Genomic DNA, 17534 nt, shown 5'->3' on the forward strand with positions numbered 1-17534 from the left:
GGCTAGGAAATATTTAAAAATCTACAACCCGATGAGGGAAAATCTCACGCAAGAAATTCAACAGCGCTGTTGTGCAACTTACAAAAAGGCGCGTGGCTTTCAGTAGCTGTGCTGAAACGGTTTGTACACCAGAGGACGCCATGCGCACGCGCGTAGTGGCTTTAAGGGGTACTTCCACCGCGAAACCCCCATTTGCGCTGTGCTACGTTCAAAAGATCAGATAATCATGATGACGTTAAATAGATAGCAAGAAGGCAACAGTGACACTTGGATTGAAAACATCATCGGGGAAATAAATATATGAATAAATGTACAGTTAGATGGGCCTTATTATACTTATTATTTTGTCCTATTCTAATTAGACCACTTCTGAGATCTGAGGTGAACATGACAGTTGAATTGAATTGTTCATTGTGCATGACTTTTAATAGGATACCTGCAGTGCTTAACACATTTATTAAACCGCTTGTCAAAAAACAAGAAAAATATCTCAGAAATCTGCCAAGCGCTTGTTTAAAACGAGCTTATTTATTTTATTTCATTAAGAGTAAATGTGAAAATTCGTGGATAACAGCAATAATTGTATTTTGGCATTAAAAACAGCATTTTGATTTAACAGCTTGCGCACACTGGTCGATTAACCATTACAGAAATATCAGAAATGACTTTGGTCATTCTGACACTTTAGAGCAGGGATGTTAACTCGTTTTATATCAAGGGCCACAGACATTCACCCACAGTGATCTGAAGTGGGCTGGAGGAGTCAAACTGCCCTTTCTGTCATTCTAAAGACATTTAACTACATTTAATCCCAGAGATATGAGATATGATATGATAGATCATAGAACATAAAGAATTTCAAGAGCACATCTCAGGTTTTCTACATGAAAGATGTGTAAAATCACTAAAAACGATCTGCTCATTGCACAGACTGTCCCATATTTATAAAACATAGTTTTTGTTCATTCACAGAAAATGTTCTCCCCCCAAAGTGTCTGTAGTACACAGCGAAAAACAGGAAGTTGTCTGTCATTTATTTATTTAGCCATTACTTAAATACTTTGGTGTAGTATGAATGGCCATGTGGGACATCTTTGTCAGCAGAAAAAGTCATATAAAAGTTATAAAAACACAGTTTAAAGTCAAAAAATGGATCCTCTCCATCAAAGTCATCCAAAGTCGTCCATCCAGTCGGATTGGAGGCTTTGGCAGGCAGATTCTGGCCCCCGGGCCCTATGTTTGGCACCACTGATTTCAAGTAAGTGTTGCATAAAGCTTACATCGGGTGGTGTTCTAATAGATGTGCAAAGCACTGTACGTAGTGAGCAACCATCACTGCTGTGACAAACTGTTTTACATGATATTAATTCTTTCACAGCAAAATGACACCCGATTGACACGAGGACATATTTGAAGGAGTCCGAGTGTCGACCAGTTCTTTGCTCCAGGAAGGATTTCATATTTCTACAAACTTTCAAGACCCATGTCACACAAACTCTGATGTAATCAAGTCTGCTGAAGAACAGAAGCATACGTTTAATTTAAGCATTTAAAACTATCTATAGACGTTTCCCATATGGAAAAGAAATAGAAAAAACTTATAAAAGACTTGCATCAGATGTGGCCTACTTCATATAGTGAATCATATAAGGCTTATATGATTTACTCATGAAAGTGGCCACTTTCTCATTACTTTCATAAATTGTTTTAGTAAGTATCCAAAACATACGAGTTTCATTTATATAATTTTTCAAGGGATCTTATATTTGTTTTCACTCTTGTATGCTTTTCATACAAGTTTCACACCAGACAGATACAAACTTTATAAGATTTATATATATCTTTCCATATGGGTTTACATGAACATAATTCACCTACTGAACACGTTTTTACGATATTATTGAGGAATGAGTGTCGTATCAGGCTATTATTGTCTGATTAGATCCTGTTCATCAGATAGTTCACATTTTAAACTACCAGTGCAGGGAATGACAATTTTGGAAAGTGAAATAATAACAATCCTTCCACGTTAAATTATTCTAAATGGTAAATGGCCTGCATTTGTATAGCACTTTACTCAGTCCCTAAGGACCCCAAAGCGCTTTACACTACATTCAGTCATCCACCCATTCACACACTGGTGATGGCAAGCTACATTGTAACCACAGCTGCCCTGGGGCGCACTGACAGAGGCGAGGCTGCCGGACACTGGCGCCACCGGGCCCTCTGACCACCAGTAGGCAACGGGTGAAGTGTCTTGCCTAAGGACACAACAACCGAGACTGTCCAAGCCGGGGCTCGAACCGGCAACCTTCCAATTATAAGACGAACTGCCAGCTCTTGAGCCACGATCGCCCCTGTAATTGTAATGTAATTGTAATACAATTACACCTCAGTATATGCAGTGAATGCACAGAGGCTGAAGGCGCTTTGTTTCACTGAGTTTGGCAAAAAGATTCTGTGAAGAGCTCAGAGTGACATGTGACAGGATTATCTCAGTACACACCACATTATTTCTGCTTTCTCACCACACATCAGTTCATTTTTATGGTCGAGCTGCACTCTGTTCTGAAGCATTTGGTGGTGTGTATTAACTGTGCTTTACTGATAAAATGTACTTGTGAAGATTGAACATGCATTGATAAAAGGATAAAAACGACGTGTTCAACATGAAATGTACTGATCACAGATCTTGTAAATGAAAGCAGAACAAAATCTTTAATCACACATGATCCACATTTGAATTTAATATCCACACGGGCACACGAGACCCGTTTTCAGCAACCATCACTCCTGCTGGAAGTGAAGGTTATTACATGTGGGAAATTGCCAGAAAGCTTAATGTTTCATGCAGTGGTGTGTACTACTCCCTTTCACAGCCAAACTGGGCCAAGAGTGCATAGCTGTGCAGAGTAACAGACTGATGATTGGCTCTCTGATGAGCTTGGTTAACTGTTCAGTCCAACAAAGGTGATAAACATCTCCAAACAATCAACAATGAAAACTCAATCACAGGCACAGCAGTCTCTGTGCAGGCTGACAAAGAGAATCAAACACATCAAATGTGTTGGAAATATAGCAACAACACTTGTATGTTTTTGCAAGGAATTGTGTTATATCTAATGACCAAAGCACTCAGACGTATACTAAAACTGCATTGCTACTGTTCAAAATCAGAATCTTTATTGACATTGTGCTTTCAAACAATGAAAATTGTATTCAAACCCGTTCAGTACAAGTGAAAAGAGGGCACGTTTAAGTGTTGTATACAAGAATATGACCTCAGAGTTGATTTCCCTTTAAACAGGTGACTGCGTCTTATATGGTATGTTGTTGTGCGCTTACTTCATCACATTTTGTGTCTTTCTTCTGCAGTCAGGGGGCCCTGAATTATTTATTTTCTTAAGTATGGAAGTTTTATGCTGCCCTTTGTTGGTGTGTGTGGCCCAAAACACCTTCTCCTCCCTTCCCCCAAAGATTCAGCCACCGAGGCCGTTATTGATTACTGGGTGCACTTTGAGCAGTGATAAGCACTACAAAGGGATCATTTCTAAACAAGGAATGATCAGTTCAGACTCTGAACTACATGAAACCCCATGCACTGTTTATATGCAAATAGGGAGCAAGAGCATGCCACACAGACCCTTTTTGTGTCAGGACATGTAAGGTGTGACTATGAATGCAAAAGCAAGACACATTTGGTAGATTGCATAATGGTTTATGGCGAGTCTGAATGTCATATTTGATGCATGTGGCTGTGTGAGGTGGCTCACTGTCACAGCTAGCTGGTCTTGGTACAGTTGCATTGACTCAGGCTGGACTGTATCTCGTGTAATTGCTGTTTGCGGTTAAAGGGACAGCAGTCATTGTTACTCCTGCGTGAAGAAAAAGACGCCACCAGCACCAGCCCGCAGTTCCCATTCACAATATTGACAACACCCCCTCCCATCAACACCCCCACCGTCACCCCCCGCCTCTCCCATTCGCACAGCAGATGCTGTGACGGGCGCCATGATGATGATCTGGGATTTTGCCTGCAGCAGCAACCAGAGACGTTAGAACACTGGTAGATAGGCCGCGAGCTGTAGAGGACATCTCGAAATACGGGAAACATGGCGGATTAACGGGCATGCGTGGAAGTTGGAAACTGTAAACGCGTTACCTAACATCACAGACTGATAACCTTTTTTTTTTAACAGCGTCGAAACGTGTTCAGAGACGCTGTATGAGAAATCAAACTGGTAAGACGAGACTGAAATATTTAAACAGAAGCCTCCGCGAGATATCCACAATAGCAAACATGGTGGTAGAAGTATAACTTCCAAAGAAAACAGAAAAAGAAAACAACAAAAACCTTACAAACAACGTAATCATTGGTATTTTTCTTTTACTTTTTACTTAAAGTAATGTAATAAAATTTCAAAATAACTCCCCAAATAACAGCCCAGAAACATTACTCCGGGTGATTGGTCGTAGACTGGAGAGACTTACTTCTAGAAGGATCTTCAGTGGTTACAAAAAGAAGGTACGTATGTATTAAAAACACATAATTACGTTTCTGACGCGTACAGTCGAGGTCGAGAGCCATTCATAATTTCCAGCCAAGCCACTTTTCCCACAATGCAGCGCGGTGCTGCGGCGCACCAGAGCAGTGTATAGTGGGTGATCTTTTCAGTTTAAAGCCTCTGGCATCGAGCCGCTGGTAGCTGACTGGGGAAAGACGGCAAAGCAGCGACCGACCGGCGGGGGAGACTGGCAGTGCAAAGGGAAGGACGGGGGGGAATTTAGGCTGTGTCCCGTATTTGGAATAAGCGAGGCTAGAGCTTTCCCCCTGACGTGAAACGAGCTTTTCTGTAACCTTCATAAGAGAAAAAGGGAGCCGCATTTTTTCTCCTTTGACGGCTAACTTACAGGGCTGCTGGTTGGAACTCTTGGCGAACCATCGCTTTTGAACTGTGAAGAAACTAAAGAGACGTTGACGAAGAATGGGATTTAAAGAACATATCTTCCAGCAGTGAGTTGTGAAAACGGGGATATTTTGCAGTTGGATAAAAAAAAAATATAAATATATATATATATACATTGTCAGAGACCGACTTCATTTAGTTGAGTCGTGTTAACGCTGCGTGTTACATGTCAACTCCCGGGAAAAGGGGGAAGTTATGGCATTAAGGAACGGCGAAAAGTAGCGTTAACGTTAGCTCCCTGGTTAGCTGAATAGCTAACCTAGCAGGCTGCTAAGCTTCTGTCGCCCTTCCATTCCTGGAGCAGAGGAGGGGCGCTGGAGCTTTGTAGCATTGCAGATCTGGTTTGGATTTTTTTGGATTGCTGCAAGAATGGAGAATCCCAAATATTTGTCTCAACTCAGGGAGGTGTTTTGAACGGCTTCGACTTGGTCATTTTAAATATATATATATATATATTTCGTCTTAGCGCCAGAGGAGAGCAGAGAACTGTCTGCTAACGCTGCGATTCCAACAAAATCAGCCGGCCCGGGGCAGGCAGGGGCTGTTACTAGCTTACTTCTTTTCTTATGCACCCTTTGAGGGGTTGGGGGGGATAGGTATTAAAAAAATGGGGAAGTGCTGCACGTCTCACCCAGCTTCAAGATACTGGCTCTCGAGAGGGAGGTCATGATTAGGCGTATTTTAACGCTTATTTAGCCCCGGCTTGGCCTCAACGCGCAAAAGTTTGATTATTTTTTGAGACGTGCAGTGGCGAGAACTTCTTTTCAAGGCCCCCCCCTCTGCGCTGACTTCCAGGCCGAGGAGTTGTTTGCTCGTCCAACCCCATCCATCACCATTGCTACAAAAACCCAACAGTAAGGAATAAAACATGTCGGGAGAGGTGCGTTTGAAGAAGCTGGAGAAGCTGATCCTGGACGGGCCGGCTCAGTCTAATGGCCAGTGCCTGAGTGTGGAGACGCTGCTGGATATCCTGGTGTGCCTCTATGATGAGTGCAACATCTCCCCCCTCAGAAGGGAGAAAAACGTCCTGGAGTTTTTGGAATGGGGTATGTATGCTTCTTATTTACTCCTTTTTTCCTTTCTTTTTTTGGTAAGTTGATCAAGCTAATAATATTGTTGGCGCAGTGGCCCTCCCTTTCTCCCATCACATTCCTTTTATAGTAGCAGCAGGGCTCACTTTGGCCTCCTCTTAACACACTGGCTCTCCCTAAAAACTAAAGAGAGAAGGGGGGGTAAGCAAGGCCACTTTATTCTCCTGTAGTTAAATGTTTTATATGTTTTGGAAAAAAAACAAAAGCATGTTGGAGGGTTAGACATTAAAACAGAAGGTGCCAGTTTATTACCAAAAACAGAGATGCTGTAAAATACCAAGCTGACAGTGATAAAAGAGGATGTATCAGCTGTAGTGAGGAGGATGGTGAGCAGGCCTGTTCAGATTTGAAATGCATCCGGGACAGGTCCAATAAAGATGTTCTCTCCCCTGCAGGCTGCCATTTATTCCAGTGGGAATGCACTCTTATGCGAAGTAGATGGCTTTTCTGTCATCACGGCTACTTTGCATGTCAGTTTGCTTGGGTTTGTATGCACGTGAAGGGTAGAGTTGTCCTATCAGACCGAAAACACTTGCACATGCCCATGGTTTGATTCGTTTCTACAGAGGAGAGAAGGAGGGTTTTTTGTGCTGTTTGTGGCTGTTTTGTAACTTTAAGACTCCCCAAGGTTAGAGAAAAGGAGAAGAGCAGGAAGACCACACACACCAACAAGAGTCATTTGCAGAGAAGGTGTGTGTGTGTGTGTGTGTGTATGAGTGACATTGGGGTTTGGTTTGTGCATGAAGCAGGAATGTGAACGACTCACCTTTTTTTGTTATGTAGGGCAGAGGCCCAGCTAGCTGCCGGAGCATGCCTGGCTGCCTGGCCTGTGCTGTCTTTTACAGCCCTGAGAGAAGGGTGGCAGTGCAGGAGCAAATAATTGACCTCACAGGCAGAAATATAGATTAAAACAAAAGGCAATGAGAAGACGTATTAGAAGGAAAGCGCTTGTGTGTCATATCTGCAGGAATCTTTTTGTCTATGTTTCTAAAAATACAAAAACCCCTCTACAGACACACTAGCAGTTTGGCCCGTCAGTGAGTGACTGTGTCAAAGACGGACAGGATGGCAGTTAAACAAGTGTTAAATCTTTTGGCTGTGGCTGCTCAGTTCGTCTACCCCACCAGCCACCATCTGGCCAACCTATTCTGTGCTAAAAATGGAGTTGTGCAGGCTGGAGGTGGCTGGATTTGGCCATTGTTCATGTTTTTTGGGGGAGTCTGCATGAGGATAACGAGGTACTTTTGTGCCTCTGCTGAAACATGTTGTTTCCTTTAGGACAATCAGTTGTTGCCCCCCCCTTTGCTAGTTCTCAGCTGATGTGCTGCATCAAGTTGGCTTTGCAACAATGCCAGTGAGCCCAAGCCTTTAAGGAGAGGCGCTTGAGTGCCAAGTGGTGACTTCATCGTGACATTTCCCTGTGTTGACACTAGAAACTGAGCTCTAGCAGACACAACAGACAACATGCAGATGTATTCAAGCTGTCATAATTGTCTGGAGGTCTCGTGTTGCTGCTTGTTATTTACCACTCCAAAAGCATTGATATTGAATCCTCCATGTTTAATAATGTAAGTTGAAATGGCTGCTAAAACAAAGCTAAGGTGTCCTTTCCAGAATAGAAATGTGCCTTAATTGTAAAGTTCTAATTAAAAAGGGCCTTTCAACAAAATCCATTAAAAGGAGCTCTTAAGATTGTTCTCATCCTCTGCCGCACACGTACAGTTCCCGTGGTGGACCAGGCAGTTTTTCTACTCTGGGCTCTGAAGGATGTCACTCAGAGAAGATATTACCTTACATGGTTCTCTCATGCAGCTCCGTCGTTGGCAAAGAATATCTACCCACGTGCAGTCCCATCCTTCTGTTTGCAAGCGGCACCCATTCAGCTAAAGGGATGGAAAAAGCAGATAAAATGGCTGGTTTCAGACACTGGTTGGTTGTGCACCAGGGCTAAGTATATAAATAAGAATTATTTGGAGTTGTGAACAATCTTCTGGCACAACTCTTGCTGGATTGGTTCATTTAAACCACTTGATTTCCTAGCATGGACTTGGTTGATTCGGTTGAGACAGAGGGCTTGGCAAGGCCATTCCAGAAGCTTAATGGTAGCGTGCTTTGTCCATTTTAAAACTAGTTTTGATGTTTATTTGGAATCGCCGTCCTGTTGGAACACCCAACTTTGTCCAGATGTCACTGTGTAGCTGTTGAGGTGAAGTTGAAAAATTTGGATTCCATCCACGTTATGCAGTGTAGCAGAATAGTGGTACTACCATAGTGCAGGTACAGCGGTCTCACATGTGGTCGTCCAAGCATCTCTCTCGTCTCGTTTGATCATAAGACATTTTCTTTTTTCCCAGAAGACATCTGAGCTAAAAAGAGCTGAAAACTTCAGTTGAGCTTGAAGGTGAGTTTGGAGCCGAGGCTTCTGTCTTGGTTGGGACCCGCTTGGTCCACGGTGATGTGGAACCTGCTTCACTGTGGACAGTTTCCAGTTCATGGCCCGGGTGAGCCTTTGTGGGTCCCGGGCTCTTCCTGAACTTGTATATTTGAGCTTGCATGGATCAGATGAAATCCAACGCTATTCGCGCCCATGATGAATTGTATGTAAACGATTGACGTGCACTGTAAATATGCCACTGGGTAACTTCAGAAGACATTGTGGACTTTGGTCAAACCAATTTGCCCCAGTGGTAAACAGCTAGGGAAATCCTGTCCAGACAGATGTCCAGGATGTGTCACTTATCTGCCTGTCGTGCTTATCTACAGCTCTGATATATAAACAATTAAAGATGTAGCACGATACTCGGGGATTTTTTTCCTGCCTAGAGTAACTATAACATTTCCCCAATCATGTGCTGTCCAGAGCCAAAGGAGTCTAGCGCTGTAATAAAATAATTTCTGTAACTATTTTTGTGAATTTGGAGTTAAAATGTTAGTTTTGACATTTTGTGTCTGAGACGATCAGAAGTAACAGGAAAATGCTCAGATTTGGAGCACTGACAGGTTCAGCTTATTTGTAGTGTTACTGCCCAAAGGCTTTTTCTGAACCTGAAGAAACACCCTGCTGCTGGACGGACTAGTTGGACAGCAAATAATCACATTTCTTACATTTGTGTCATATTTCATACAAATGTAGTTCATAGCTGGTTAATTTCACTAAACATTTCAGCAGCTCAGGTTTCAGTGTTTCCCACAATAAGACTTGGTCTGGCCGCACGGGCGTGTTGTGACTTGTTTTTGGTCACCGCATTGGTGGTTTTTGTGCCAATTATGATTTCCTCACAGCCGGTAACCATTCGCACTGGGGCTTGAAGCGTGCCAGACTAGCTGAACTGTAGGTGTTTAAATGTCTAAGATCATTGCTGCATCTACATGATTTGCCATATTTGAACTGCGTTGGTGTTAAATCAGTTCGTCCTTATGAAATCCAAAGGGCTGCCGCGTGACCACATCAATAAATGACACATTTCATCTTTAACTATATATTTTTTAAGATTTATTCAGTGAAGAGCTCAGGGCCAAGAAGAAAACCATTATAAACCGACTCCCAGATGGTCTTTTATTATGGACAAGATGGACAAGTGAAAGTGATTCAGTTCAGCTTTATCAGTACAACCAGCGGTGTAACAGTGAATCGATCCAGACAATAGTTCTTCCCTCTCGGTGGAAAGATTTGAAGGAATCTGCGTGTAAGGTTTTAGCCCTGTGATAACGCGCGTCCATGGTAGCAAACCACACCTCTGTGGCATAGCTGTACACAAAAGTATGGTAGAACTGAGGTCAAGTCTCGTCTTGTCCTCAAAAGTTTTGTGAGCGTCACCACTCCCATGTTTTTTCTTCTTCTTGGCAGAAAACCACAGGGTCAAAGGAAAAAAGCACACCTGCTGCACATGTAGTGCAGTTCTCAGGATTTGGACACTTATTAGCTAAATGCTAACCAAAGTAGTGACATAGTGCTGTTATAGCTCCTTATTTGTACTTCAGCAGAGGAGCCAAAGTGCACGTGACCAATAGGAGTCTATATAGGAAACAGACTGGAACAGCAAGATGGTGTTAACATGTACTTAAAACACGGTTTTATCCTACATGCAGAAAAATGGTTCAAGATGGGCCCAGGGAAACCTAAGAGCTCCTCAGCCTGTGAGCACTCGGCCTTTGTGCGGCACACAGAGGCTGCACCTTCGCAGCTGCCCTTTGTAGCCAAGTCGCTGCGCCTGCGTGCCTTTTTGCTAATGCAGCACAGCCGTGACAAAGGTGCAGCAGTGTTCCCCTTTCTTCCCGACAATGTTTATGAAGCGGAGAAGAGGACAAACGCGTGGAGTGGGTTTGCTTTTCGTCTTGTTGGGTGACCTCATTCCACCTGAAATGGAGACCCCAACATGACCTGCAGTCACCGGGAACCGAACACGGGAAAGTACGCTGCATCTCGGCTCCTCACATATCACAGCATTTCCTGCGTCTAGCAGCTCAGGCCTGCGCTTGTGTTTATTCACTTGAAGCTGAAATTTGGTCTGAGCCAGGAAGTCCCCCCACACTTATTTTAAATTAATTACACTGAAATATTTCTGATTAAGCTGATTAAGAGTTAACTTGAAGAAAACACTCCTCCTCCTTTTCTTTCTCAGCAGCTGAGCTACACCTACTGTCTTTTTCATGGAACAAGCAGGAGATGAATAACCGATCAGTTTGAATGTAATTCCTTTAGTTTCACATTGATCCGTGGCTTACGTAGGCAGGCACCAACGCACCCATGATGGTGATCTTTGCAATCTCACCGTGTGCTCGATCTTTTTTGTAAAGTTTCTCTCATCGTCACCTCCTTTGTGTTTAGTACCAGCCTCACTCCCCGGGTTGGCTGGCAGCTGAATGAGAGTGGGCGGCACTGCCAGGCCACAGTTGGCAAACATGGGGGAGGCTTCCTGACCTTTTCTCAGTCCAGACTCGATGTTAGCCCGCAGTGGCCAGCTGTTCAGCTGCAGCTGATGTGTGCTCCACCCTGCAAGGCTTTCATTGGCAGCATGCCTCACACACTACTCGCAGTGGAGGCGTGCACACATACACGCACACACACTCTTATTATTGTGGTGTTTTTTTTTGCCTAACTAGGCTATCTCATAGTGCACAGACCAGAGTTCTTCCCTGTTTTTCTGTTATTAATGAAAGAGCTGCCACTTAAATCATGCTGCTTCCAAAGAAGAATTTTTGGATCACATAGTTTAAAGTTGTCCACCACACCAAAAACAACCACGTTCACAACACTTTCTAAGCCTCTGCGTTTATACACTCAGTCCCTTCCACCTCTGCAGGCCGGGACCAAACGTGCTCAGACTGTAACCTCCGCATTAAGGATCAGCGTCGAGTTGGAGTCGAGCATAAAGGCCAACTCATCCTGGGGTTTTTCCCCCCTCAGTCAGAAGTGACCATATATAGATAAGAGGAGTGAGTGCTGAGTTATCAGCTTATTACTGAGGTATAAACAAGGCCAGGATTTGTTCTGCCCTACATTCTGTTAACTGAGGCTTCATTTACTCGAGTCACAGTTTGTTTATTAAATGATAAGTAACAGTACAGTCACCATGCCCCCTCACAGACCCGTGCAGAGCTGGTAGAAATACATCGGGAAGTAATCACAGTCTCCATTAGGATGAACTTGGTTGACAAACCTCAGTGACTTGGATTAGCAGCAATTCTTACTCAAAATGAGAGAGAGCACAGTGATGCAGGAACGAGAATCCTACCCGGTACAGTTTTCATGAAGCAGGAAATTAGCTTTTGAGACAAAATCTAGTTTGTGTGCAAAGTGGGTATTTGGGCTAAATGTGGCGTTTTAACACGGGAAACTATGGTTTTGGAGACTGCCTCGGGTGGCCATTTGAGGGATTGCAGTTTTCAGCACTGGAGCTTGCTACAGAGCAGCTATTGTAAGCAGCTGTTCCAGCTGTGCCGCAGTAGCCGGCCTTATTCACGCACAGGAAATGTACATTTTTATTTTTACCTCACCTGCGTGATGGATCGTAAAGACAGAGCAGTGATTTATTGTGTGCAGACCCCGATCTGGGTTAGCGTCTTTGACATTATGAAGATTCAATAAACGAAGTAACAGAAAAGGTTGCTGAAAAAGAATTTGAGATACATTGTAATTGGATGAGAAAATATTTCACCCTCAAACAGGAGTGATGTGGAGCAAATGCATTTTAGAACTCAAGTGTGCACAAGATTCCCTAATCTGTGTATCAAATGTCAGTATTTGTGTCAGATATTAAAATCGTGTTTGGCCTCGATCAGCACATCCTCGTAACCGCTACAGCTGTTCTGCCGTTTCCTGTCTGGCTGTGGCTTTGGCGGGCACAGTGAACAGGAAGGAACCACAACAACTCGGTGAGGTGCTCCGGACCCAGTGAGAACATGATGTCATCCGAGGAAGCGGGGACATCTGTATCGCATTGTGTCATTGTGTACTCTGTGGCTCACCGTGTCCAGCGTTTTGGTGTCGTTTTGGGCGCAGCAAGGTCACGCTGTTTATTTCCTTTCTGCTGAAGTCCTTTTCCACACCGACATCACATGCCTGTTTGCTCACTCTCATTAGCTCTCTTAGTGTTTCTGTCACTTTTTCACACCCATGATCACAAATGCCAGCACGTGTAGAGGGGTCTGTGGTATGCGCAGGATGTCCAAGATGTCCTGTTCTGTCTACTAAATATTGATCCTGAATTTGGTTAGATTAAGCAAAGCTGGCTTTTTGTTTTTATTTGGAGTCCACTCTGGGGGACCTTTACCAGGGTAACACATGTGAAATTGTACAGTTTCAGCATATTCACAGTTGGCCTTTAAAACACTTGGTTAATCTGTCTAGGGGCTTCGTAGGCAGAGAAATGCCTGTTCGTAGTTGTGATGTGTCATCAGAAAGTGGCAGGGGAAGGCTTGGCTTCCTTTCTGTGCCTCCCAGACGACGGGCATGAAGCTTATTAGCCAGCCTCTCAGGACCCCCGGGGTCTGACTGCACATGGCCTACCCCCCCCCCTGCCCTTCTCTCTCCTGTTTCCACTTTTCTCCACCTTCATTTCTCCTCATTTTCACATCTTTTCCTTTCTTCTGTTCCCCACCCAATCCTCCCCTCACAGTGGCTGCTAGTTGGCTTTGGCTGACCTCCCCTTTCAGCTGTCTGTCCATCACTGCAGCCAGTGTTTGCAGACTAAATGAAAATGAAGCTGCTCAGCTTTTGGCTGCTTTTGTCTCGTCATAATGTTTCTTTTCCTGCTGCAGCCGGACCTGGAGTGCAGCCTTTCTTGCATTAGCACAAAATAAGTCATAATTTCCATCTTTTTAGGAATCGCATCTTATACTTGGTACATAGTGCTCATATAACCTCATTCAGGTCTTTTTCTTAAGTCATTGCTGCCAGTTTGAAGCTGAGATGAGTTTGTTGAGACTTCAGTGTGACTCGATGCTTTATTGTTACTCTGTGCATGCTGAGGGGAAAAAGTTGGTCTCCTGTAATGACTCTTAATCTCAGAGGAGCAATTAGGCAGAAACAGGAGGACTTACTGAGTGGACAGCAGTTACACACTCATCGACGCCACACACTGACCAACGGTGTGTTCCCTTTATCTTTGTTTTTTTGTTTATTTAAATGTTGTCAAAGGATGAATTTGGGGAAAACTGCTCGCCCCCTTTCAGCCCATTCAGCTGAAACGGTCCCATCGCCAGCTGGCGAAGGCGCTCGCTTGCATAGTTTTGTCTTTTCCCATACTCACTGAACTGGAATTGTGTGTCACCGGCCTTACTGAGGGAACAGAAAACCATTTTGTAGTGATATTGGAAAAAAGGTCTTAGAGAGGCACATTGCAAAGACTAGTTCATTCTTAAAACCACACGGAGTGTTTGTGTGAAGGATTTTGAAAGTCTCTTCTTGGTAACGTCTTGCATTAACTGCGGATGTTGTTCAGTGCACTCAAACGAGACTGCTCACTCCATTTCTTTTCTTCCTTCTGTGCTGCGATAGACCTTTGATGTGAAAGCGAAACGTTCCAAGTCTGGAGAAAACGTCACGTTTAACCACCGTAAAGTCGATGGACAACAGCCATAGACACAGTTTGCCCTCAATGCATTATCTGCTCAGTCCAACTCAAGCTGTTTGTACACTCTGTTGGATAATTTATGTTGTATTTAAGGAAGGTGTTGGTGTTCTCTGGTATACGTATTCAGCAAGGTCAGATTTCTCCAAGAGGGACAAAGTTCAACTCTGAGCTACAAGTACCCTAAAACATTGTTGTTTTTATTGTTGTTGTTTTTTAAACCCACATGTTCCTGTCAGCTCGCTGATGTGCCAGCTGCCTGACCCTCCACCGCCTCAGACCTCAGGTCAAAACCTCTTAGTTTAACCTCAGCAGCCTTGTCACTGCTTACGAGTTCACAAACATGGGAGAAAATTGCAGCTTATGATCTTCTCTGGCCCTTTGGTTTCTCCTGCTCCCAAGTTTTTTCCTCCTCGTACAGAATCTTTCTCTGACATCCAGACGAGGAGCCAGAGATGAAATGCCGCGGTTAGGAAGCATGTAGCGAGGCTCCAAATGCTCCGACAGACCGCCGACAGGTCTCGCAGACAACAGCCGCTCTATCACGTGACACATACTGCGACACATACTGTGCCGAGCTGGGTTACGCCAAGTAGCGCGTTTTGTGAGGTGATTTTGCGATCCTTCGGATCGGGTTACATTTTTTATTTCTCTCCGATATCCGATCCATTAATTTAGTTCAGTATCGGACCGATACGTAATATCGGATTGGTCCATCTCTAGTTACAACCCAGCGTAGCTCTTGATATGGCCACCACTCGATGTCGTAAAATCCCCTGCTTCGTGGATAATGTGGAGGCAGTCTCTGACAAGTGATGTAAACACTGTGTCAGGTGTTAGCTTGATCATTTTAAATATTGTCAAGCCCCAGTTTTTACTATTATGTCTCCACTACCTTTCACTTTGATGCATCGTTTGCAGCATTATTTAATTTTATGTAATGGTACTACAGCATTAATAGTTGAAAATGTAATTTTGATGCAGTAATTACAGTTTAAAAAGCTTTTCGTTGGTTATTTTATCAAAAAACAAATGAAATTACAGTTGATGGTTCGAGTGCAGCACCTTTAACTAACGTGGCTGCTGCAGGACTGTGTTGTCCCCCGGCTGCTTTAGCAGAGGGCTCAGCTCTGTGGAAAAAGCGCTGACTCAGGCCCCAGCCCCTCACGGCCGGGCTGCCTGTGGAATTTCGAGCTGAGGTGCAACGTTGGGGAGAGCGGCAGCTGTTTCGATGAAGCCAGGTCTGGCTGTTTGTCCACCAGCACCACTCGCACATTCGCTCTGCTCCTCTCTCTGTCTGTCAGCTCTTCATGCATCACTTTCTTTCACTGCTTACTTCAGTGTCAGACTCTTCATTTGTCTCTCTTACTTAGGCTTTATTCAGTCCAGTGCTCCACACCTTTTACAGCACAATATTCTCTTTGCCTCAGTATCCTCTCCTCTTTTCCTCACCTCTTCTGTTTCTCGTCCTCCTTTTTATTTGCCCTGTTTGCTCTTTCCTCCCCCTCCCCTTCATGCCTCTCACAGCTCTGCTGCCCCCTCCCATGCCTCCCCCAACGCTCCCTCCCTCCCAGACTGCTGCATCCCAGCTTTGCCTGGTGACAGAGACTGCTGGCTTTGCTAGTGTCTGTGCAGGGCAGCAGTACTGCATGCTGTGCATATTTGTTCATACTCCTCTCTTTCTCAGGGTACGTTTGCACACTTTACCTTAACATGAAGTGCATAAAGCACCACATGTGTAGAAGCTGACAATGTAGACAACCTTCAGCATCTTGACAGGACGGAGCCGAGCTGCATCCCTGATAAAGCACACACTTTGATCCTCTATCGCATGCTGTCATATTTGTAAAAGGAAACTTCATGCCAAAGAGAGAGGATTGGTATTTGCCCTCTGAATTTGCTCAGACTAAATAAGGACTGAACACACCAGGGGCCAAATTAGCAAGAGTGTTAGAACAGTGCTGCAGCTGCTTACAGCCAGACTATGAAATCCCACAGTTGCTGAGAAATGTAGGGACATTTTTTATCCACTCCTTTCTGTTTTCAAAGTAACTGATTTTAATGGGGAGCCTCCTTTGCTTTGTTTTTTTTTCTGTTAAATACTATTACAGTGGTGGATGCTTATAATAAATATGACCAGATTTTCAAATAATGAAGTTGGTGTACGTGCAAGTAATTGCTGCGATCCTTAGACATGTTTCGAAGGTTTGTTTGTTTTTTAACTCTTTCTTCTGTATGATGTTATAAAGAGATCAAATTTTCTGGTTAGGAGGGGCAGCCAACCAGAACAAAGCTGGATTAAAATAATTTGGATGAACTGCGGGGCTGCACCAAGGTCCAATATAAGATAAAAAGGATTAATTTGAACTGCCAGGGATACAGAACATTTCCAGCTCCAGTAGAGTCGAATCCTGGACTCTGGAAATGAGAATTAAAGAAAATTATACAGATTTGTAAAAGTATAGAGGCGCATATCCAAACAGCATTATGTTGCACATATATGCATCATATTGCACATCAGCATCTTCTCTACTGTAGGAATGCAGCTGTTGGATAACGGTGAAAAACAGTAATAGAGTTAATTGTGCTGTAGTGTAATTGGCATGATAACACACACACTCCACACAGTGAGCTCCTTGTCCCATACATTAATAATCCCACCCACACATATGAGTCAGTGGATTGACTGAACATCTCACTGTAGCTCATTTGTGCGTGATGGTGTGTGTTCCTCGATCGGCTTTTTTTCCTGTTGCTTTAGAACTTCGGGGAAAACAACAGATAATTTTGGCGTTACTTCACTTTTGTTAGCACAAACGATGGACACTGTCAGTTGTGTGTGCTTAGTCAGACCACTGTGGGACACATTAGCATTCAGTCTTGCAATTTGTGGCATTTCGGCTCAATCTCCTTAACTGGATAATGAGAGCGGGAATGTGACAAATTAGGCGAAGATGATGAGAGCACGAGCAACGAGGACAAATTGAAATAGTTGAAATAGATTAGGGGAGCCCAAAGAGTTGGCTCGTATCGGTTCCAGTTGTCGTTCTTTGTGCCTCTGTGCTGCTTGCTGACACTGATCAAGCGTTGACCTTGGCTCGTAGCATGGTGGCGTATTTGACAGTGACCTGTCTATTTTTAGGCCCGTCTTTAATATCTACACTGCTTTATGCATTTATGTCTCTTGCACTCGCTGTTCTGACCTCCTGCCTTTGGAGACACATGACTCAAATAATGTCAGCAGCTTGTCAGCACAATTCTCCATCTTCTACCTGAATGGCGGTCATTCAGGCCGGTGGAGCTTGCATGCAGCTGATTCGTTGTCTGGGCGAATTCTCGATGATAAAACAAAGCGTCTGTGCAATGCTGGGCAGTCTGGTTACACATTCTCTCATAAGCCTGTT

At 43.9% G+C, this 17534-nt stretch overlaps 1 protein-coding gene across 6 annotated transcripts in view; it reads left to right on the forward strand.

The window, feature by feature from the left end:
- Positions 1–4680: 4680 nt before the first annotated feature.
- The window catches only part of cdc42bpab (CDC42 binding protein kinase alpha (DMPK-like) b), a 65830-nt gene continuing 52976 nt past the window's right edge, over positions 4681–17534 (forward strand). For 4 of the 6 annotated variants that reach the window (XR_002058847.2, XR_002058846.2, XM_005449867.4 and 1 more), the window contains exon 1: positions 4681–6013. Coding sequence is in view for 4 of the 6 variants with exons in the window: in XM_005449867.4 (XP_005449924.1) it covers positions 5836–6013 (178 nt within the window). In the remaining 2 variants the exon portion in view is untranslated. The remainder of the gene's footprint in view (positions 6014–17534) is intronic. The other 2 variants (XM_005449866.4, XM_005449869.4) reach the window with 2 other exon arrangements.

This window comes from Oreochromis niloticus, linkage group LG15 (assembly GCF_001858045.2).
Source record: "Oreochromis niloticus isolate F11D_XX linkage group LG15, O_niloticus_UMD_NMBU, whole genome shotgun sequence".
In the NCBI taxonomy this organism is placed as follows: Eukaryota; Metazoa; Chordata; class Actinopteri; order Cichliformes; family Cichlidae; genus Oreochromis; species Oreochromis niloticus.